The 23,792-nt window shown below is 45.2% G+C and overlaps 1 protein-coding gene across 1 annotated transcript in view; it reads left to right on the forward strand.

The window, feature by feature from the left end:
* LOC112570444 overlaps window positions 1–23,792 on the forward strand; it is a 62,351-nt gene that overhangs the window by 20,504 nt on the left and 18,055 nt on the right. The window contains exon 7 of the mRNA XM_025248862.1: window positions 9,239–9,432. Within this exon, the coding sequence (XP_025104647.1) occupies window positions 9,239–9,432 (194 nt within the window). The remainder of the gene's footprint in view (window positions 1–9,238; window positions 9,433–23,792) is intronic.

A 23,792-nucleotide genomic window follows, 5' to 3' on the forward strand; every position in this document is an offset into this window, starting at 1 on the left:
CTACTCAGGTTGTTTTATTTTTTTTTTCTTTGTGACCCGGTGTCGACACAGGTAACAGCCTGCAGGAGAACCATTACTTACAGTGACAAAGACAATGACAACGCCTCATCGATCCTTGTAGAAAATTCTCCGCCTACAGAGCCCCTCACCTCACATAAAACTCACACTCGTTCACCCTCCTAAAACATAATACAGCGACAACCACACGTGACTACCCATCACTGCCCACCAGCGCAAATCAAGGGGGACCACTCCAAGCGACAGTACATCGCTGACGAAGATTTTTGCGTTGCAGCGACGACAAGTTGACGACGGCGGTTTCCAGTGTTTATGGCAGAAGGCATTGCATTCATCATGGCCCCCTTACCTCATCACAAATACGCTGGCAGCGTGCTGCTGAGAGAAAAAAAAAATAAAAACGCTTCGGGGGCTCTCTCCCCTCGCGTTGTTTCTCTTTCCTTATGACGTCATCACAATCTGTGGAGCGCGGTGCACTGTGGGTCGCGCTGGCGAGCGTAATACTGTTTAACACGTCTTGAATGCTGTCATTAATTTGGCAGAGCCCAGGCAGCTGCTGGTGCTTCGTGCGAGTTTTTAGGTCTGGAGGACAGCCGCTGGGGTTGCTTGTGCTCTGTCGGCTGCCTGAACATCCGGGCCTTTCGTCCACCGCATTGTGCAGCAGCGTTGTGGAGCATCGCGCGGTGCTGTGTGGCGCGTGGCAGGCAGGAGCGGAGAAGACAGTGATTCTGTCATAGCAGCCTGATCCTTGCTTCATTCCCACACTTGTCCCCACTCACACACACACCCACACCCACTCTACCCTCCTAATATCGGCTAACTCTCGGTACAAATCATCATTGAGTCTTTATTCCATCTTTCTATCTCCTGTATCATTAACGATTTGTTGGGCGAAATTTCATCCTTCGTCCTATTTTTAACTTCCACCTGTTCAGTTATAAATTAAAATTAAACAGAGCGCTCCTACACTCTGACAGTTCGTGTGTGTGTGTGAGATATTATCCTTCGTGCACTTTTAAACGAACACAAAACAGCGATATAACAACCACCAGCATCTGCAGCAACAGAAGTAACAGACCGATGAAGCATAACAACCGTACACGCTTGAGCAGTCACTGAAGGAGCAGATGGACAGAAAACGGATTTTATTCTTTCTCTTGACCTGACCCACGTACGGTATCGGCGGTTCAAAGAAACTTGATTCCCCAAACCAGAACGAGGCTATGTGAAAATGACCCAAGTATTCCGATAGTGTTTTCGGTTTGATAATTAATTATTGTTTCTGTACCCAAGGTCTGCCGGAGGACAAGCTTCAGCGACTGGTCAGTCCGTGAAACTTCTTTGACTGACGTCAGCGAGAGAGCGAACGCCGGCCGCGTGGTGGAGCCAGGGGCTCGGTTGGTGGGTGTGGAGGGTTGATCTGATTCCTCCGGAATGTGTCCGTGATGCTAAAGAAAGCTTCTCTTGGAACTGCCGTGCTAATAGTCACGTGAGGGGTCGTACAAGGTCGCTGGCGGAGTGTTGTCGTCAGCGACCTTTGAAATGACTGTGGGAATCAAAGGCCTTGCATGTGTCTTGCATGGGTCTGGTCTTGTGCCCAGGAGCAGGCGGCGGCTCAAGAGGCCTCGTCGTTGGAGCCGGATGACGTCACTGAAATGTCAGGAAAGGGAAGGCCGTTGGTGAGGTCAGAGAGCAGTTGTCTACACTTGTGACGCCGCTTGGCTTGCCAAAGCACTGCGTTTCCTTTGCTGAGAGGGGAAGGTGTGAGCGGGGGTCATTTCGTGAGGTCTGGTCACACGGTGCATAGGTAAAGTGTTTTCAAGGGCAGAACTATGCATTGATGCTCGTTTTCAGAGTGCTTTACTCTTGAAACGATAGCGATGGTAAGAAAAAAATATATAAACTGACTGCAAAAAAAAATGTTTGACTTCATTTTCCATTCAATGGTTGTTGCATTCTGAGCTTTTCTTGACAACCTTTCCCAACGTCCACGAGGAGAAAAGATGGAATAATTATGTCAACTGAAACTGAAGAGAAATCTTTAGATGCAGACGATCGGCTCAGTGGACGATCTCACATACATACTCGCACCGTGTGATGCTAGCATCATGTCGTACCGTGTGAAGCCAGCTTTTGTTTACAACCTCTGCAGTCATCTTTGATTTGCCGTGACGTAGTCGCACCCTCCACAGCACGACACGAGAGCACGCGACTGCAACAGCTGACGCCTTGAGGAAATAACGTAGCACCCCCCACCTACTCCACCCTACCCCACTCTACCCCGACCCCAGCCTGCCCCTACCCCACCTACCTCTACCCTCATGTAGCCAGTACACAAACGTCACTCGCGGCCCGCTCGTGCGGCGTACAGCTGGTGCGCGTGCGGCCCTCATAGCGTGTCGTCAGGGCCTGCCATTGACAGCCACTCGCTCATTAATTTTCTTCATTTTCGCCTGCAGAGGGCAAACTGGGTCTGGTGACAGGGTGATGATGCCAGCAAAATCCGCTACTTTTTCTTTCTATTTCTCTTTTCTTCATTCCTTTCTTTTTTCTGTCCATCATTCTTTCAGTTCTTTATTTTTTTTAACTTTCTCTCATTTTCTTTGTGTCTGTCCTTCATTTTTTCAGTTTGTTAATCTGTCCTTTGTTTTGTTCTTTTCTTCCTTCATTCCTTTTGTCTTTCTTTCCTATTTGTCTTTTGATGCCTTTCTTTCATGATCTCATTTCTTTCTTTTTTTCTTCCTTTCATCTTTCATTTCTGTTTTCATTACTTCATTTCTTTCTTTTTCCTGCCTGTGTCTTCTTCTGACTTAAGTCTCCTGAGGCTTGAAGTCTTAAAAACAAGTCTTAGATCACTGGTCTTAATTAGCAAGTCGGCTTAGTTAAGTAAAGTTCATATAGTTCATACAGTTCATTAAGTCGGTTGCATGAGACCGGATATTTCATTGTCAAGTCTTCACATGAACACCAGCCAGCACCGGGGAAACTGAGCCGAAAGACTTGGGCTGGCAGGACCTCACCTGAAAGACCAACCTGAATGGTTCGCGCTTTTTGCAGATATCGGTAGATACAGGTGATATAAACCTAACCTGTAAATTTCAGCTTCCAAAACTGATTCGTTAATTAATTATCCGCTAGCAAAGCACTCGATTCTATCAACGAGCGCTGATAGATGTACTACGTCACGTTGGTGCACCGTTCACCACATTCCCAGTTCTCCCATTGGCTGGTACTTTCACAAAGTAACCGTATCCATGTACAATCGTGACGTCAGTGTTGCTGATCTTGACCTGCGCATAACAATGTTTACAGGTGTCCGTCTTGAGAATGGAAAGAGCGATCACCTCGATTTATCCAGTCATTAGAACAAAGGTTTGCGGTCCTTTCCTGCATCCTCCAAAGCACCTCAGCCTCCTACCTTGTATCTTTATAAAAGCTTGGAAATAAACACTCCCTACATCATCAAGGATCGAACCCAGGCGAACTTCAATACCTGATCCTAATCCCCGTGCGGGAGAATCTAGAACACGTGACTGCTTAACGACCGATGTTTTATCGCTTGTAACCGGGGATGAAGTGGGGAGAAAGTTTTTTTTTTTCAATCCTTAAAAAAATAAGCGATGATGGAGAGTGGGGGAGAAGGGATTACATCGCAGCCATCTGTTGCTTTGCGCGTGACTCCTGTTGAAACGACCTTTGCGACGAACAGCTAATGATGGCGAGAGGAACATCTGGCAAGTGAGTGAGTGGGGAGTAGGAAGACAGGAGTCCGCAAGTTCTCATCACAGAAACGTTTGCCGCCCTCAGTGAGCAAGGTGTCTGCTGGGAGGGTCTGACATCTTCACAGCCAGGACCATCATCCATCGGGAGTTGTTGACTTTTTGACGATCAGTTGCACAACATGTCTAAACTTTAGAACTATTTTGTGGAAGCGAATTTATCTTATTTTAAACAATTTTAGTTTCAAATGTTCTAAACCTGTTTTGTGCACCGAGTTTAGAAGCATTCTGTAAAAATTTTCTTAACTACATGTAAAACCTAAATGTATTTAAAATTCGAACTGTGTTTCGCTCCTGGCCCCGAGTCCTTCGATTTCTCGACAATCTTGGCGTTGACCTGGATGTCCAACATGTTTCTACCAACAGTTTGTTGTTCAAGGAGGATGGTGAACCAGGTTGGGGTGGGGTGGGAGGAGTTTCAAATCTCCCCCGTCTTCGGGTATATGGATTTTATAACGGGGTGACGGAGGTAGACGAGGATGGGTCCGTCGTATCCAGGCTTGGGCGGCTGCTGTTTGACACGTTTAATCCCCTTTTATGAGGCAGGTTTATGTGACTGTTGTCATGGATACGGCATCTACCGCTGCAATCGACCGTGTACATTTATCGGACCTGTAGTTTGCCAATCGCCTGTCATAACTCGACTCTCTGTCATCATTGTAAACATTGAATAACACGATTGTCATCACTTGAAACAGTTCACGAGACTATTTTAAATAGGTGGGGTCTGACACAATCGACTAAATCGTCGACTAATTATGATAGGCAAACTTGAATATTATTTGAGGTGTGTTTTTTTTCTTCCCGGTTTTTTTCCCCTTCCCCACCTCTCTGCAATAAACGGCACATGTTATTCATCTGAATGGAAAACGCCGCCTTGGTTTGACCGAGAAGAAAGGAAAACCTCTACATGTAGTTTGATAATCCTGTACTAACAGAAATGTTGTGGCTGAAAAAACTAGTATGTTTCTACCATTTTGTAATATCTTTGTTCATGCAATGTTTCCTGTGCTGTGTGGACGGTCCGTTGGCTGAACGGTGAGCGCCTGTCACCGAGACAGTGAGGGTTGGCTGTCCTGGGTTCAGATCTCGTCTCGGGCACTCTTTTCTTTCTCTGTTTACAGGGCTGGCTGCCTTAGTCGCTGGCTCAGTGTAAACCACCTATTCCACCACACACTCATATGGCAACCTCGTCGTGTCTTTTTAATTAACAAGAGTTCTTATTTCATTCCTTTTATGTTTCACACAATAAAGTAGCACCCATTTATTGTAGTCTATATTCATTCACTCGTTTATAATTTACGCGCTCAGAGAGAGAGAGATGGGGCTCAGATACATGCGCTCACGTGCACACACACACACACCCCACACACACGTGCGCGCATGTAAATTGAGTTTGATAGCCACAAGGATCCAAAAATTGTTTTTGACATCAGCACTTTTCACACTGAGAGGCTTTTAAGGAACCTTTAACATCGTAACCGACAAAATGATAACCTCGTTTTAGCTGTTAGGGCTTCGTAAAATACAGGGAGGGGTATGTGGGTATGGGTAGTGGGTAGTGCTGTGGACGTCATTGCTCCAGTGTCCCTTATTTTTCGAGTGCAACAACAACAATGGGTAGGCTGGACAGGGTCTGGCGCAGCCATAACATCAGTAGAAGTATATAAGTACAAGGTCCAAGACCCTCGAAGTACTGATGTTTCTTTACGGATGTAAGTCGTGGACTTTGCTAGTGGAGAGGAGAATCCAGGCTTTCAATAACAGGGAGGCTGGTTCGGATCTCGCACAGACTTTGTACGAAATAATGACCTCACTCGTAAGATGCCAGGAATCCTTTCTTGCAACAGTCAAGTGGAGGGAGGTCGACCCCACGGGGGTCAAAGGAGGAACTGAATCATGAACGTGAAAGACTGGTCATCCCTTGCAGGACCTAATCACCATCATCGCCCAAGACAGACCTCAGTGGCGAGTTTCGTCTGCTGCCGCATCTATCCAAGTTCTCTCCTCTCCCCAGCGACCTCTACCAGTCAAGGGACGAACGGATGAATTAATTTTCTCCGTCTGCAGGAAATGTAGCCACCTATCTTCTATTTTCCATTCTTTGTGTAACTGTTTACGCTCATGAAATGATGGACTTTTTTCTTGCGTTTCATTGCACTTTAAATCAGCGCAAAATGTCTGGCGATCAGCGCCACGCGAGATTCTCGTCGAGATCACGTTGCTATGACGTCCACTTTCTTCTCCGCTGATTGGCGCGTTCATCGTGTGCGTGTGTTCTGATTACGTCACGTCTGACCTTTCAGATAGTCGGCGCCATGTTGTTTTTAAAGGCGGTTGTTTGGTATTTCTTGTAGTTGAGGATGATTGCTCCAGACGCATCTCTGTATGATGACAAGAGTGGGTGGCTGGGTGGCTGGGTGGCTGGATGACTGGGTAGCTGGGTGGCTGGGTGGCAGGGTGGCTGGATGACTGGGTAGCTGGGTGGCTGGATGACTGGGTAGCTGGGTGGCTGGGTGGCAGGATGGCTGGGTGGCTGGGTGGCAGGATGGCTGGGTGGCTGGGTGACTGGTGGCTGGATGACTGGGTGGCTCGGTGGCTCGGTGGGTGGATTGCTGGATGACTGGGTGGCTGGGTGGCTGGATGACTGGGTGGCTGCGTGGTAAAGTTAAGTCGCTGCTTAATGCGAGCTGTCTAGTCGTATGACTATTTTCGTGGATAGAAGATTTACAGAAAGAGAAAAAAGATGGATAATCAGTCACGTGACAACCTAATTAAGTGCATGTACGAGTGCGTGCTGGGTTAGAGAGGACTAGCAGTATATCACCTTTGTAGAAGAATATTGTGATACGAAAACCGAACAACCAATAATAAAACATTTCCATAAAGACTCCTCTGTCGGTATAGTACATACGGGCATTGTGACTTTATCTCTCAGAATGAAAGGCCTTTTCTTGAACGTTTGGTGAATGGTTTTTAATTCATAAAATCTGAAGCACAGAACTGGCATTAATCTGAGGCGATGGGGATAAAATGGAGAAGGAAAGGTGCGAACGGTAGACCCCGGGGGGTTACGGGGGGTTAGGAGGGGTTAGGGGAATCGAGACGAGTCCCGATATAAAAGAGGAAGTGGAGATAAAACCGTCCTTGGAGAAAATTCCGAAACCAAATTTTTCCTATTATTTTCTCGGTTCTGTAATAACCTGCGCAGTTACGAGAGCTCCATTGTGTAATGAATGAAGAGCAACATCGCCTTCACTCTATTATTGTCTGGTCTTCAAGAAACCAGCGGCAAGACACGGTCCCTGCGGCCTCCAGCAAACCTCGGTTATCAACTCTAGCAGGCTGTCTGTATGCTTTACGATGATGCTGGTAAATAAATTATCTGACATTTCTCGCCACCTAAACTCCCATCGTCTCTCGAATTGTTTCTTAAAAGGCGAAGGGAAAACAAAATGGTTTTGGCCCTTCAGTCGCATGAGACTTCATAGACGATCCATTGGTCAAGTCGGGTTACTTCCACTCGATGTGAAAAAAAAACATTTTAAAAAGCGATATTTACTCATATTTGTTGTGGTGTACAGTGGAATCGAACCTATTTATAACAAAGCAGTTGTTACTGAGATAAAGCATTCAAGGTTTGTTTTTAAATTATGAACTGAAACTTCTTTTTCAGAGCCTCGTAAGATCAATTGTTTTGTCAGAAAACAGATAACCCTTGAACTGGTCGAACAGCAAAATTCTCTACTGTTTCTTTTCGTAAAACAGTGGCTGTCTGTTCGTTAAGACAAAGTTAAAATAAAATTTCAAGAAAAGTTAATATTGTATTCGAAAATTAACAGAATCATGGACTGTTACAAAGCCGCGATTTTTCCATCCTGTTTCCGCCCCTTCACCTTCCTACCTCCACCTACCCACCGAGTTGTGTATCCAGGTCTAGCAGCAACGGTGAAGAGGAATGCTGTTCTGGAGTGGGCAATAAAATGGCAGACAGATACCACATACCTCCCTCCAGCAACATTAAGAGACAGGAAATGGGGACGTGCAGCCCGTTAACCGTGCAGCATCCACATGCACATCGAAGTGCACCCAGCCCTGCCTCCACTACCCCTTGATTTGGCCGGCCACACAACAAAAATGTCGGGAGTTTTTTTTTTAAATCTGAGCTCCGAAAGAAAAATTGTTTTAGTGAGAGAATCGTCCATTCCTTTCTTCAGACTTTCAATGCCTCACTTTCTCGTAGTGTTTCCAATCATGTCTGACATTTCAAGGGCCGGCGATGGAAAGCTTTTTTGTTTTGTCTACTTTCCAAGTTCCATTTTGGTTTTTGTGTGTTTGAGAAAGTGTTAAACTGAAATGTTTTCATCGCTTTTCTTTGTCGTGTGATGGTGGTCTGTTAACTGTGAGCAATAAGCTCGTTCCCAGTCTTTCAACGAATCTTGTTGAGAAGTCGTTAAGCTTGTGTTTGTTGTTAGACAGTCGGAAGAGAGCATGGACATTGTTGGAAAAGTCCTGTATGTTATATCTTGATGCTATTTTGGTAGACAGTCGCAGATTGCTTGTAAATAATTCTCATTTGTATCTTGTCAATATTTTGTGGGACTGCCAGAACAGTTTACTGTTGAACAGTCAGAGTTGTTTGTCTCGACCATGTTCTATCATAAACTCTTGTCTGTATCTTGTTGGAGACTCGTGAGAGCTCGTCTTGATGGGCAGTCCTAAGTGGTTGTTTGTATTTTGTTGTAAGAACTGGGAAGGAGGTTTTCTGGGTTTGTGTTAGGAATTAGTGATAGTGTTCTGTTTTTGTGGTTTTTGGTTTCTTGTTCGTTTGTTTGTTTGTTTGTTTGTTTGTTTGTTTGTTTGTTTGTTTGTTTGATTCTGTTCTTTGTTTGCCTGTTTCTTGTTTGTTTCCTGACATGATGCCTAACTTCTCTTACAGCGTTATAGTAACAATGAATCACGTGATATATTATAAAACTAAGAAAATACACCAAGCTTCCCGCTTGTGCATGTTGTCTTTATCTCCATACTTTTATTTATCTTTTGTTAGCGATTTCATATGTAAAGCCTTAACTATATATTTTCAACTATTCTAGCTCATGCCTGATCATTTCTGCTTTTCTTTGCTGACTTTTTTGAGATGTAATGATGAAGATAGATGATTAGTATAGCTGGTTGACTATTTTTTAAAAAAAGCTTTTCCTTTAGTGGTGGTGACAATAATCATGGAAGTATGTCAGTTATTGTCAAGTCGAGAATTATTTGCTTAAGTTTTACCTCTAGCACCAGGAGCATCGTAGTATCTGAAGGTCCAACCACTTCTTCTGTGATGTCTATTCATTAATTGTCTTTCTCTGCCTGTTCATTAGAGGGCTTTAGTCTCGAATACAATGTGCTTTGGCTTTGAGTAGTGTTCACTTCAGTTTTCTGTCTTGTTCCAGAAGTTACCGCAACCCCAACCAGGCCGAGATCCTAGCTGAGTTCCCCAGCCACAGCCACAGCCACAACCACAGCCGCCCAAAGACCGTTCCTCTGCATCGACCTCTGGTGCCGCAGCCATACTTCTTCCGGCACTACGTCACCCACCCCGGGGCTGCCTCCCTCGCCACCCAACTCCAACGACACCCGAGTGGAGGTGAGTCCCACCAGCATCACCCTGGCCAGTCTTCACTCCTTCTATACAACTACTCACCCGGTGATTTGGCCTCAGCGATTTCTCTCCCTCCCAACCCGATCATGAACCACTTAAATTTTAAATCCTTTTACGCCGTTTTTAACAGTCACAGTGCATTAAACACTCAAAAACAAGTAGAGAACTTGGCAGACGATGAATGTGTGTGTGTATAAATGCATGGAAGTGAGTTCATGCATTGATTAGAACTCTCTCGGCCCGGAGGCTAAAAACACACACAGAAAATGCTACATGATTTATTTCCAAGCGACGTGTAGGTACAGTGAACCACTTACAAATCACAACCTAAGGGACTCATACCTTTTTCTCTTGTGTATATGAAGTGTGGAGTTAATAAGGACAGATGTACCCGAGTTAATTAGTAAATATCTACCTGGAGTTAATCAGGAGAGATGTATCAGAGTTAATCTGGACAGATGTGTCGGAGTCACCACAGATGACGCGGGACATGGAGGCTGGATGCCGAAGGAATGACCATCATGCAGGCGAGTGTCCACAGAAGCTGGACCGAGAATGAGCTTCGATCAGCTTTGCTGTGGAAAAGCATAAAAGCTTTATTAAGTGTGTTTGCTCGGGTACCGCCAGCCGCCAGTCACGTGACGCCTCTCACCCGTGGGCGGAGCAGCTTCAGTGGCTGCGGGCGATTGGATTGTTGGTATTTTTGTACCAGCAAAAAGGAAGTGGAAATCTTCAGACATGGAAAACCGATGGCGGTGTCGACTTTGTGTGACCACAGTGTTGGATACACTTGCAAACGCGATTATACCTTGTATTCAAATGGCGGGTTTGGGAGGGAAATGGCGAAAGAGCTGGACTGGCACAGGGTGTGGAGCATACAAACCGGAAACAGTTTTGTCTGGTGTGAGCAGACAGTCTTTATTTGGTGTGGGTAGACAATCATTGGTATGAGTAGGTAATATTTGGTGTGATTATCTAATGTGGGAAGGTAGAATTGGGTATGAGTAGGCAATTTTTCTGTGGGGTGGGTAGCCAGTCTTTGCCCAGACATCGCCACAGGGAGACAGGACTCGTCTGTGTGCAACAAGATTCAAGATACAAGATATATTTATTTCTTCAATCTAACAAATATCCACTGGTTTATAACATCACCTTCATGCCCCTGCGCATTGTTATGGCTGGACTGCAGATGGTTCAGTATGAAACCTGTCTTTGTATTTCTTATCTTCTTTTTATTTTCTTTTATTTCCTGTCAATGGATAACTAGATAATTCTTGCCTGTAGTGTTTATATATATATATGTGGTTTTATTTTTTGGCTCAAGATGGTAAAATCTTCTTAAAGACTAGTGAGTCACAACAATTTTTTTCTCACGATGGGAAGAACTGTTCAGTAACTTCTAGTAGCCCCTGTAGGTCAGTAAGAATACCTGTTTGATGACAGACGGTGTGGTCGAATGTTAATCGCTGGTGTTACTGCTCCAGACATAAAATTAGTCTCTCTTTGTTCATTATGGCATCTGATTTTTCTTCTCTTCAAGCTCAAGAAACGTTTGTTTCTTATCTATTGTACAACGGTCAAATTGTTGACTTTCGTTCGCAAATCACTGACAGTAGGTACTCCAAACGGATTTTTAAACCAATAATAAGCAAAAGGAAATGTAGGTAGACCAATATATTTTTTCTTGATTTCAATGACACAAAGTTTTTTTCCTATAGTTTTAATATTTTTTTTTTTAATTCAAAATTTTTAAATAATTTAATTCTCGAAACTGAACATGATTTTGAACGCTTAGCACAACCAACAATAACCAGTTAGAAAACATCATCTAGTACTGCCTACCCCAATAAACTGCTCTATATTTTTTAGGAACAGGTATCTTGATAAATGTATTTCAAATTCATCTTTTTAAACCGCTGTTATGGCTGTGACTGGCGACTCAGTGTGTTGTTAGTAACGTGGTAATGAAAATTATCGTTCCCGAAAATATATCTCCAGTTGGTGTTTTGTTCTTTTCTTTCTTGGTTGTTGTTTTTTGTTTTTGTTTGTTTTTTTTGTTTGTTTGTTTGTTTGTTTGTTTTTTGTTTTGTTTAGTTTTTTGTTTGTTTGGTTGTTTTTTTTTTTTGTTTTGTTTTTGTTTTTTGAGGGGGGTGTTTGTGAGTTTGTGCTGAGGAAGGTCTCTTTTTTTTTCTTATTGTTATTTGCACCGACAATCGTATAAGCAAATATTCCCAAATAAACGCGAAAATCAACCCCAGTGGTAACACGAGGCTTTTGTATGTAAGCCCACAAACATATATTGTAATAGTCACCTGCTGCAAAAATTGACAAAAGTCAACGATCCTTGCCATGTGGTATTGTGAATTCTTTTTTCATCTTCTACCTGAATATATTGTGTTTGGGGTTTTGAACCTTAACCATCTTCAATTTCAAATATGTCAGGGTTAACACCTTCTAGGCTAGAGAACAGCGCTTGTGTTGCTTCAAACCCATTTTTTCTATTGATATATCATAAAATAAACCACACCATTTGACAGAAACAATATTATTTTTCGCTATGTTTAATGTTCAGAACACAGTAACAAAGTTTACAGTGTGTTGGAAAGTGAGACATTTCTTGCAACTCGGTCTCCACCACACTGACCTACTTTTCCTCTGGTAACCGGAAGTATTTTCTCTCTGGTTTCATCGCCTCCATCTCTCATTCATCGGATAAAAACTCTTTCATTGAGACCTCGGTCTTTCCGGTGCTTTCTAGTGGCGGTTACAAGGTGTCACCTACCTACCCACCTGCACGAGGTAAGAACAAAAATGGCGGCGCTGGAGAAAGCAGTCCTACTGAACAACGTAGGCGTCACGTAAAGATTTTTATTGGTCGATGCCGTCAAAATGTCTTGCAGGATCTCTGCAGCCTCGATCCGTCTGAAAGTACCCGGAGGCTGGAAGTGATAGTGTAGCAAGTAGGTGGGTTGCTGAGGTAGTGGGGAGGAGGGTAGAGAGAGAGAGTTTACCGTTACAAAGTGTGGTGAGTGGCATGCCGATGCTCAACTATTTCTTGGGGAGGAGGTTTGTTGGGGAGGAGGTGGAGGTAGTAGTAAAGCGGGTGGGTGTCGATGCACAAAAGCTTGTCCTCGGCGCCTGATCGCGCGACACAAGTGAGGCGCGTGCCGCGATCCTGTGGGCGACATCGCGGCACGCGCACAACATTTGCGCACGCGCAAAACGGGGGGAACTGCGCGCATGTCGCCCCATCGACTCGGCGAGCTACTTCAGCCGCTTTCTCCTGCAGCATCATCATCCCTCACTCCCCTCCCGCTTTCCCCTTAGCCCAAAACCCCACTCTCCCGGTTTTCTTTTTTTTTTTTTACTCTCCAATCCATCCTCTCTCTTTCTCTCTCTTCCTCTCTCTCTCTTCCTCTCCGTGTGTGGGTGAGAGTGCGCGGTGTGTGCCGCCACAGCTCGCGGTGTATCCAAGCTCTGGACCCCTCGTGCTTCTTGTCTCGCCTGCCGGCACAGAGAGGAGACGAGCGGCGCGAGAGAGAGAGAGGAAGACGGTTGGGTCTTCAGACTTCGCCGACGAGCCTGTCAGTCACAGCTGCACTGTGTCTTCCTCTGGCACCGTTCTTTTCTTCGCAGTCCCAACGGTTGACAAAAGCGGGAGCTAGCTAAGCCACCCGGAGGTGCAAAAGTTTCGGGGGGGCACCAAGCTTCGGGAAGAAAGGTTTTTTTCTCTCGTCAGTGGAAGGAAGGAAAAAAAATCCCCGCCATAGAAGAAGGAAGGAAGCCCAGCATTTTTCTCGCCCGGTGCTTAGTGTTGGAGTTGTCTCGAGCGCTTCGTGGAAGGAGGTCTGCCTTTTTTTTTTTTTTTTAAAGCTTCGAAAATTTCTCAAGAATCCTGCCGACGTTGAAGACAAGCACAGTGGTCTGTTCTGGTGAGTTGCAAATATTTATTTTAATCCGGGTTAATCGGGGTAGATGTACTTTCGACATTTATTCTTGCCTAGGGTTGTTGTCATGCTAACACGCTAACACCTACGTGTAAATAGTTGATGTTGTACAAGGTGGTGATGGTGGTGGTGATGGTGGTGGGGTGGGACACAAACATGACATGCTGCCTCGTCTCAATAATTTGTCTTGGGTTCAGGTGCCTTGGGAACGGTTTGATCGTGCGTTAGAACATGGAGAAAGGCAGCAACAGAACCTTTCAGACACCGGAATCTGAAAGAATTCTTGTTATGTCGGCACCCGGGTTATGTCACAACGTGTCGGGTGTACATCTTCCGCATACCCGGCGACTGGCTTTTTTTGCGCTCTCCTACGTCTGCAGTTCACGAGCCTCTCATACCACCCGTGCCCCTTATCTTGAGTCTCTCCATCACCCGTGCCCTTTCACCTTCACATCCCAGCCATTTAACCCTTAGCCTTTTTTTTTTCAAAAAAATATTATTACTCGATTTGATTTTGTTTGTGGAAGCCAGGGTATGCGTCCAGCAGGTATTCCCAGGTAAACGAAGCTTTGTTCTATTTTTTTGGTGGCGGTAGGTCTACCCGGGTGTCGTGCTGTACCTTGCTGCAGTGTCGCATTGACGTAGCTTCAGGTCGTGCCGGAGTCTGTGCGCGTGTTGGCAGGCACCTGGGTGGATGGCTGGCTAGTGGCGCGCTGCTGAGCCCATCGATCACCCAGCCCTCGGCAGTCTTTAAAGGATGCCGCTAATCTCTCCGCGCGATATCTGACTTCCGCGCCGCGCCTTGCCGCGCCGCTTGCAGCTGAGAAGGAGCGCGATCTGTCCGCCGCGCGGCAACTTCTATGACCGCGGCGAGGAAGCGGATCTTGCGGCGGCAAACACGTCCGCTACCCAAGCAGTCGTCTTTGCCATGTGTTGGTAGAAAATCTGTTTGTTGCAGCGACGCGGATGGAGGAAGCGACGTCACTTGTCGACGATGTCGTCGAGGGTTGATTGTCGGCGGCAGTGATTGTGGTTTGTCGCGAGGAGAGAGACTGAGAGGCATAAAGGAAGTGTGTGTGACATCACGGAGAAACAGAAAGCTGGCGAGAGTATGGCGAAGGATGTGACGTCTTAGCGAATGTGTGAGAGAGAGAGTGTATGACGAACGTCACGTCACGAAGCAAGGGAAGGGTTAGGAGTGTTCTCCCTTCGTGACTCACGTGTTTATTAAGAGTTTAGTTAATTACCCTCTCAAGTCGTTGCGAAGCTAAAATTTTTATCGTTTTTATTAATCGTCTGTTTATTAATTGCTAGGCGTTAACTAATTGGTGTCTAGTGACGTGTCGTGCGCACTGGAGGGGTGATGCTGTCATCTCTGTGTGCACAGCATAAACAAATGTTTGACCAAGTTTGGCAAAGTGTTTACAAGTCGGTTATAAAATAGAACACGTAGTCTTCAGTCGAGTTCACCTTTTTTTCTACCTGTCCATGAGTTTGAACATCTTGACTCTTGAGGACTGCAGGGAGACTGTATATGAACCCCACTATAGCATTTGATAACTTTTATTTTATTAATATGTCATTTTGTATTGTATATTCAGTTGCTAAGGGTGACAGAAGAGGGAAAAGGTATCGTTTTGCAATCAGAGGTGAGTTTGTTTTGTTTTGGTCCTGGATCACATGTCACCGGCCATACTCGGTGTCAGGTTTGCTGCAAGTGTTGTGTGTCGACAGTCTGTCCTCGGAGTCGAACATTTCCTTTCGACCACTGGGAGGGAAAGGGGAGGAGGAGACTCTTCCGATTGCCGTCTTTCGTCTCTTGTTACTCGGGGGTCGATTAGTCATCAGGAGCAAATACTCCTAATACGTGCATTGACTTACCTCCCTTCGTGTTCGTCAGGCGGCAGAGGGGAGCGATCGTTAGGCCGTTAGTGCCGAAGACGAACAAAATGAACAACAGAATGGTGAAGTAGGTCTTTGCCTTGCCTGCTGAACAATGGAGTTCTGGGTGTAGCAACCTTTGAATAGTCTCACTAATGGTGGGGAGGGGGTAGGGGGAAGGGGAGGATAATTGGCAAACGCGTCGACATCTCAGAACAGAAGGTCTCTGAAGTACTGCGGGGTGGATTCAAAGGATGGCGTGGACACATTTTTGTTCCTGAGGAAACTCGGGTGGCGACGACATCAACCTAGTCTGGCTTGAAATGATGCTCACGGTTGTGTGTCCGTGGAAAAAAAAATTAGAAAGTAACATTCCAAAATAAATACTTGACACGCAGAATATAAATATTTGAGAAACCCCAGAATAAAGAAGGGGTCAGGACAGTGTCGCTTTGTCTGAAAGAGAACAGTACAAGATGCCAGCAAGGCCATGCAGGCAGTTTGCCAGTCCGTCATCAACGCCTCGTGCAGCGTCGATGCTCACGTGCGGACAGGCTGGTGTCAAGCTGAGGTCAAGGACATATTTAAAGGAAAGCTGGGGGACAACTCTCACGCAGGTTAGAGTACAAGGTGCGTAGCAACTGCAGCCTCTGGCCTGTTGATAACACTACCCATCACCATGGCCATAATTATTGTTCATTTCAAAGATCTCTTAGCTTCGCCTTCATCCGGGCATTTTTCTCTTCCGCTCCTCTATCACTGCAAGCCCCTCCCCGCCTTAAAAAAAAAAAAATGAAAACGCATTCCTTGTGAGTAGCTTCTCCCTGAGTTGAGACGGGGATGGGGAAGAGAAGTAGATCACTAACACAGAGGCAGGCAGGTCTGGATGGCGGAGGCTCGCCAAGGACTCCTTGTCCTGCCACGGCGAGGCGGCCGATGAAAAGGTGTTCCGATAATTGTCGCCTAATTGGACGGCGGTGCGTCTCCGGCCGCCAGCCTGCCTTGTTAGCTGTCTGCGTCACCGCAGCCCACCCTCCTGCTGCTGCTGCTGCTGCTGCTGCTGCAGGCATGGATGCGGCGCTGCAGCAGCTCGTCAGGCCGTCCAATTTCTGCGGTTTAGCGGACCGGAAGAATGGCCGCTTAATAATCCTGCCGAGACCTCGACGGGTCCTCGGTGCATGAACTGTTTCTGCTTGAGATTATGGGTGACACGCGGGTATCCTTGCCACAAAAAATGTATAAAATGTTATTGATAATAAAAAAAATACTGTTGGGAATAAAATTGTGTTTAGCTGTTCAGGGGGTAGGGGGAGGGACGGAGAACACGAACCGGGGATAAGTGCCTTTTATTTTTGAAAGTTCGATAAGATGCGAGTTTTAAGACGGAGCACTAATGGGAAAAAAATGCGAGTCGAGGAGTTGTAGTCACATAATGGGGAATCATTGGGTGCAAAAACTCTGGTTCTGTCGGGATTTTTTATTTTTTTTTTTTGGAGACAAGGAGTAAAGAATGTGTCTAGAATATAGACTCTGACCTTTGGCATTTGCCTAGTCGCTAGTGCGGAGACAAATGGCAAATAGGCACGGGGTGATCGGTTCCTAAAGGGCTGTCTCCTGCTACAAATGGCCTGCTGGGAGACACGGAGAAACCAGAACGAGGCTTATCGGCAGCTGCGCCGAATTTTGTTTATTTGTTTTTGTTTTTTCTTTTTTCTTCATTTTTTTATTTTGTTTTGCTTTGTTTGTTTTTGTTCTTTAATTTTTTATTTTTTATTTTTGTTTTGTTTGCTTGGGGTTTTTTTTTGTTTTGCTTTGTTTTTTTGTTTTGTTTTGTTTTGTTTTGTTTTGGGGGTTTTTTTTTCGGTCAGAGGAATATAATAATATAAAGGTTTGTTAGTGTTGTTACCAGAATATCGCAGTAAATGTTTTCAGAGCGGAATGTTATTTTTTTTTTTAATTTTAATTCTCAGCGCTTGTTGTAACCACTAACCACTCACTTTTCCCCAATATCTGGGTTAATTACACTAACCATTAAATAGGACATTGTTTAAGAATGTGTTCAAAAAAAGTGAGTCAAATGTTTTTCTGATATTTTTGTTTAGTCTTAAATTTCTTAGAAATTAGATTACCTTCATCAGATTGTTTTAAAATATTTTTTGTAAGAGTTCAATAACTGAGAGTGAGGTCTCCGTGTACCATGTGGTGCATGCATAAAAAAACGCCCTTCTGCATGCACACACACAGACATACATGATGTGTTGTGAAGTTTGTATTAAGAAAGGAAAAGAAATGTTAAAAAAGATGATTGAGAGAAAAAGAGTGGAAGAAACCCCGCAGCCGCTTTATAGTTGTCTTGTAAATCTCCTTCCCTGATCAGCCGCAGGTGGATTCTGTCGTCTGCCAGACACATAAAAGAAAAACCATCTTTACATCTTAAAAGTTTGTTTCTTCACCATGGCCGTATCGCTCCTAGAGATGCGTGCCGAGGTCTTTGCCGCATCACTTGAGAAAGCATCTTCATTTCGAGTTTATTTTTGAGCTGTGGGTCGCAGAGGTCTGGACGCAAGCTGTCAGGAGATGTGCTTCTGGGATTAGGAGACTGCAGCTAACATGATAACGAATATTCCTCCATCTTGTAAACTCTCCTAACTGAAACTTGTCAGATGTCCTGACCGCCCTCTTAAAATAAAAAGGTTTGTTTTCTTTCAACTCTTGATTTAGACTGACATTTGGGGTGGTTGAGTTCTCTGAGAGGATGTTGACGGGCATCCCGAACACGGCCGTGGTTATCTACCCGAGTGCTGTACTCGGGTGTATTTATTGTTGACTGAAGCATGCGGGTATTTTTTTGCTTCAGCCATTTTGTTGAAATTGCCTTTGAAACAAATACCAATATATTATCAATAATTTTAGATAAACGTGATTTTTTTTAACATCCACACTTTCTTGTTGACAGAAATTACTGGTTGAAAAATGAACCTTCTGCGAGAACCTGCATGTGGCCCCATAGATCTTCCTGTGTTGCCCTCAGCCCACCCCATCCCTGCTGGTTCCCACTGCGCCGGGTATTGACACGTGAAACAGTAAAAAAGCGAGTTTTCATCCAAAACTACAACCAATTATAAATGCATGATAATGCAATGCTTTTATCTGGGTGTAGCCAGGGAAAGCCACTTGCTGATCTGAAATTGCCCCTAGGGGCATGCCCAGCGTGGACAACAAATCAGGGGACTGGCCTTTTTGAGGAGGACAAATCATGTCGTGTGTAAATCTTGTCTTCTTGACAGTCGATCTTTATTCTTGTCTCCATTGACTGCCCAGTAACAACCTGTGTGCAGCCCTCGACTGATGAGTCAAGGCGGTAGTCAAAGTATTGACGCGCGATGTCACGTATGACGCGCGTACACAAAGACAAACGAACCTGCAGGTCATGCAGCTAAAAATAGTTTCCATTTTCCAAGAGCAAAGTAATTGATCAGAGAAACTAGTTCTGTGTGTGTGTGTGTGAGAACACAAAATGTCACACAAATATCGATGTTTATCTACTTTCCCTCCCTAGAAACACTGCAGCCCCAGCCACGTGGCCTGCTTTGCCCTATGCACGGCCCCTCGTTTCTAAAAAGAGAGGATCCCAAACCTGGATTCGTGATATTTGCGAGGCGGAAAGATAAGGGTAGCACGTACCCATATCGAAAGGCATGGAAGGACGGAAGGAAAGAAAGGGTCGGGTGGAGCAGATGTGCGTTGTTTGTCGACGCCATGTCTAAACGTGCATTAACTAACGACATTGGAGGATATAATATATATCAGGAGGAAAGCTAATTACCAGTTTTCTAGTTAACCTGGGGTAGGGAGGAGTTGTGAAATTGTTAGGGAGGTGGAGAGATTAGACTGGTGTCAGAAGTGGGTTACTTTTATTTTCCGTTGTGTGGGTTTACTGTAAAGTCTCCAGAAAAATGGCGGGTAAAGGGAGACCACTGCGAGCGTTGTTGTCCGGTGTTTGTCTGCCCCTTATGTCTTCCGGGCTTGACTGGGACGAGAAGATTGGACACCTGACCAGTCGGCCTCTTCTTTCTGACCAAAGACTCCGCAAAACCAAGATTTGTATCGAGGATTCGGAAAAAGCGATTTGGTCCTCAGCACAGTCTTTCATTTATCTCCCTTTCCACCCTTACTGGCTTCACTGTAGTCTGTGGCTACCGAGCTAGGGTATAGCAGGCTGCTAGTAGTGTGGCTACCATACTGCTAGTGTCGTGGCTACCATGCTGCTAGTGTCGTGGCTACCGTACTGCTAGTGTCGTGGCTACCGTGCTATACCTGCCAGCACCGTGGCTACTGTGCCTGTTGCTATGGCAGTAGCCTTTATCGCCTGCCCTTTCCTGATCTCTCAGCTTCCCCAAGAATAAAAGGTCAAAACCATTCTGGATTCTCTCTTTACTTTTTTCCCCCAAGCAGCTCCGATTGCATCTCAGACGAAACAAAATGTTTTTGACTTTTAATAATGCTTGATAACAAAAAAATAAATGACTGTTAGCAGCGCTCGATAAAAAAAATGGACGTTAAAGATCAGTTGCCGAGATTGTCCCCTGAGGTCACCTGCACATTCCTCGGGGGCCTGTGTGGGGATGGGGATGACAATAGTGCCATGTGCTGGGGGGAGTTAGGATGACATAGCATCGTGTTGATAGAAAGATGAGAGTGGATGACACTACAGCACGTTCTAAGTAATGCTCATTCTCTCTCCTTCTATCCCACTTTTATTCATTCTCTCCTCTCTATTTCTCTCAGTCCCTCTCTTTTTGTCTGCCTCTATCAATTTCTCTTTCTCTCCTCTTTCTCCTTTGCCTCTGTGTTACGAAGCGAAACCATGAGGGACTAGAAATATCCAGGTAAGCGGCGTCTTATAATCTACTTTCATGTGTCTGCAAAGAAACTCAACAGGTGTCCCTCTTATCCGTTCCTTCAATTATTTTATTCGATTCAAAAGGGAATCTACATCTGAATAATCGAAGAAAGACTGACAGGGACTGATTTCTAACGATTGTAGTGACTTGCAAAGTTTTCTTTAGATGGATCCCGAAGTGTGGCAGATGTTTGCTCAAGTGTGGGATTCGATCTTTGGAGGCAGATGGTCCGAGCAGACGCCACGGTGTCGGTTGGGGAAGGACTTGGTACAAGTAGATTGTCACTGGTCATCGTTAAGACATTACTTGAGACTTGCCTCCCACCATCTCGATGATAATCATCCTCAGCACGTGCATCGAGCTGTCACGTTGCTACACGAGGTCGAGTCGGCGCGTGAGGCGCAGGGTGACATTCATACCAGAAATCGGATGAAGATGCTGTCGAATTTTGTTTTTGCTTTTGTTTTAAAGTAATGAGTGTTTTAATGTCTGGGAAGGTTTGTTTGAGTGTATGTGTGCGTGCGTGCGTGTAATACAGCCAATCCAACATTCCGTGAGATCGACGTGCTTACGGCGTGGAGATGGCGCGTGTCACGTGGTCTGTGGAAGCGGGGATGAAGACCACATGACCTCTCCGGTGACCCGCTGCATCCTCCGTGACCCAGACGCGTGGTGAAGATTGCGTCTTAGCTGAGGACGTGAGAGAGGGCGCTGAGCAGGTGAGACTTGGCAGTCCCAGACCTGTGACACTGATGAGGTTGTGGAGGAGACGCAGCGGGCAGCCAGTGTCTGTTTGTCTTGGACGCCACGGCATCCACCCTGCCTCTCACACCGAGGCTCACACCGACAAAATGTTTTGAAGTGACTGTTGACAATTTGTTACAAAAATTATCCGCCGTGCACTGTTTGTTTTTATTTACTCTTTAACCTGGACTTGAGAAAAACTCTCCCTGCATTTTATTTATGAGTAATATGATCCTCATTACTTTGTTTCCTTTGACGAGGGCTTGATGTCTGGTTAACCCGGTAACGCCTGTCATTGACAAGTTATTTGAGAGGAGAGGGGTTGAAAAAAAAAACCGGAATGGAATAAAAGTTTCTTGTTGCTGAGAGTGGCATGCCGACACTGTTGCAAGTGTGTGGATGTTATTTGTGCAAAGTCTTGCTTTGCTGGGCGCGTGCTAAGATGTTGCCACCGGCAATAGGTCACGCTTGTTGCCTGGCATCGCCGCCTTATTGATTCCAGGAGGGGTCGTGGAGGCAAGAGTGCCATCAGAAGCCGGGGGATCAAATGGGAGACAAGGCCAGCCACGCGTCCAGCCGTAGGTCTCGCTTCCCTACCAGCTTCATCAGCCAATAGCCGCTTCCATAGAAGCTTTGGATTGTGTCAAGAAAGGCTTGTTACTATGGTTACTAACAGCCTTTCGCGTTTTCTCCCTCGGATGCTGTCATTTCGCGTCTTGGCAGGATGCTACTTAGTGTCGAAGGGTCTACCTGGTTCCAGAAATTGGCGGGCTTGCGGGCAGTCTTATCAGCGGAGTGGCTGTATTGGGTGGAAAATTATTCTGAAAGTTCGGTCCCTTTGAAACCGTGCGATACTAAAAGCTAGTGAAGTGTCATTAAATTAGAAATTATTTATTTTTTCTTGTTTGACCTCAGTAAATATTTGTTTGAATTTGAGATATAAAAATAAAATAAACAAATTGTGACAGGATGTCATATGATAGGAATTGTTATCTGCAGTCTGAGAATTGGATCACGTGGCCAGAGTATTTCGTTATCAAAACGCTTTCGCTTGGCTAACTAACCCACCCAACCACTCCTCCTCGCCTCCTCTTACCTCTCTCTCAAGTTTCAGACGTGGGTTGTCGGCCGCCCACACACTCAGCAACAGATGTAGGTGGGTGGGATGGTGGGAAGGAGATGAAACCTGTGACGTAATAGACAAAAAAAGATGATTTGTGTTCGGCATCATCGTCGATGGAGCTTTATCGACATCGGCATTGATCTGTTACAGACCTCGTAGAGAGTGAGAGAGAGATGTCTTTCTTCATCTCAGACAGCAGTGACTGGAGAGGTCTCTGACTCTCTTGTTACTGGCTTTGCGGGTCTCCAGCAGCGACAGTGCAGGGTTCTAATCTCTCGAGGCGCTGAGGTGGCAGAGCTGTCAGACATCTCGTGTGTCTCGCCCAGCTTCTTGCGTCAGTCGCGAGACTTGGACGATCCGCCTTTGATTCCAGACCCCACGGAAACCATCTTTTCATCCGACCTGGAGCATTGGACTTCAGTAATTGGATTACAAACGCAAAAAAAAAAAATAAATGATTGGGTGATATTTAGTAGAAATGAAACGGAAATATGTTTCATGTTTTTTGGAGTTGCGTTGAAGCATTGCATTCAGGTTTGATGTTTTTGTTTTGTTTTGTTTTGTTCCGAATTTTTTTTTTTAATTTCTAGTGGTTACTTTTGGTTGTGGAAGTATTTCCAATGAAGCATATCAAGGATGATGTTGATTGTTGTTGTTCTACTTCAGTAGATGTGTGTGCGCGTGTGGGCGTGGCCGTGCTTTGCTTCGTTGTCGGTTGTTGTTTTGACTTGTTGCTGTTTGTTTTGACTTTGTTTGCTGGCCGCGTTTCGACTGTTGCTGCTGCTGCTGTTGCTGTTGTTGGATGCTGCGAGGGTTTGGGGGTGGAAGAGGCGAGTAGCTGATGGTGACGAGACTCGCTTCTCGCAGAAGCAAGCGTACGTAACGCGAGTTAATCGGAGTGAACGTGTTGCCATGGCCACGTGTGACGTAGTCGCGTCTGCCGAGGTAAGCAAGGAAGAGTGTGGGGAGGAGGGGGAAAGGGGAAAGTGAGCGAGCATTAGCTCCCCTGTTGCCTTTTTTTTATTTGTCTACAGAGCCAAGTAGTCTTGTTTGGATTCATCCTGTTGAATCGATGTATTGACCGAAGCTTTGTTCGTGTTCATTTCTGCAGTTTTTGTTCATTAGGAGCTGAAGACAGTAATCAGCATCCAAATCACACACACACATTGTAATTATTCCTCCCCGGTGTGTGCAGACAGCGAAACAACCTGGAGAAATTTAAAGGGAGCCTCGCGAAATATCAAGAACACAAAGAAAGAAAATTTTATTCATTACCGCTTTTTTGATGATAGGAGATGGGGAACATCAAGATCAGCTGTTAAAAACAATTTTTTTCCCCAAAAAATGTTCATGTCTGCTGCGATTCCCCTACCCACCCACCGCTAGGTCTTCTTAGGGTGACTAACCCTGACTCTTAGAAGAAAATGTGTTTGAAGTCTTGCAAGATATGCTGCAGGTCTCTTTGGTGTGTAACGAGTGTGTGTGAAATTGTTTGATGTTGAGCCTATCCTGTTGGCCACTTGTAAACGGATGAGGCAGGGTTTCCTTATTTTTTCCCTGCGAAAACAATTTATTTTATATGACTTAACGGCTGCGAGATCAGGAGCAGGCACTTCCGGTTTATGGAGATGCTTACGATGTTGTGTCTGCCTCTCGGCTCCATAGCCTAAACTGAACACTTCTGAATTTGTTTTTTTAAACCTCGCAGCTTTCATATGTTTAGTGTTAAAAGAAACAAAAAAGCAC

This window comes from Pomacea canaliculata, linkage group LG8 (genome assembly GCF_003073045.1).
Source record: "Pomacea canaliculata isolate SZHN2017 linkage group LG8, ASM307304v1, whole genome shotgun sequence".
NCBI classification, from domain to species: domain Eukaryota; kingdom Metazoa; phylum Mollusca; class Gastropoda; order Architaenioglossa; family Ampullariidae; genus Pomacea; species Pomacea canaliculata.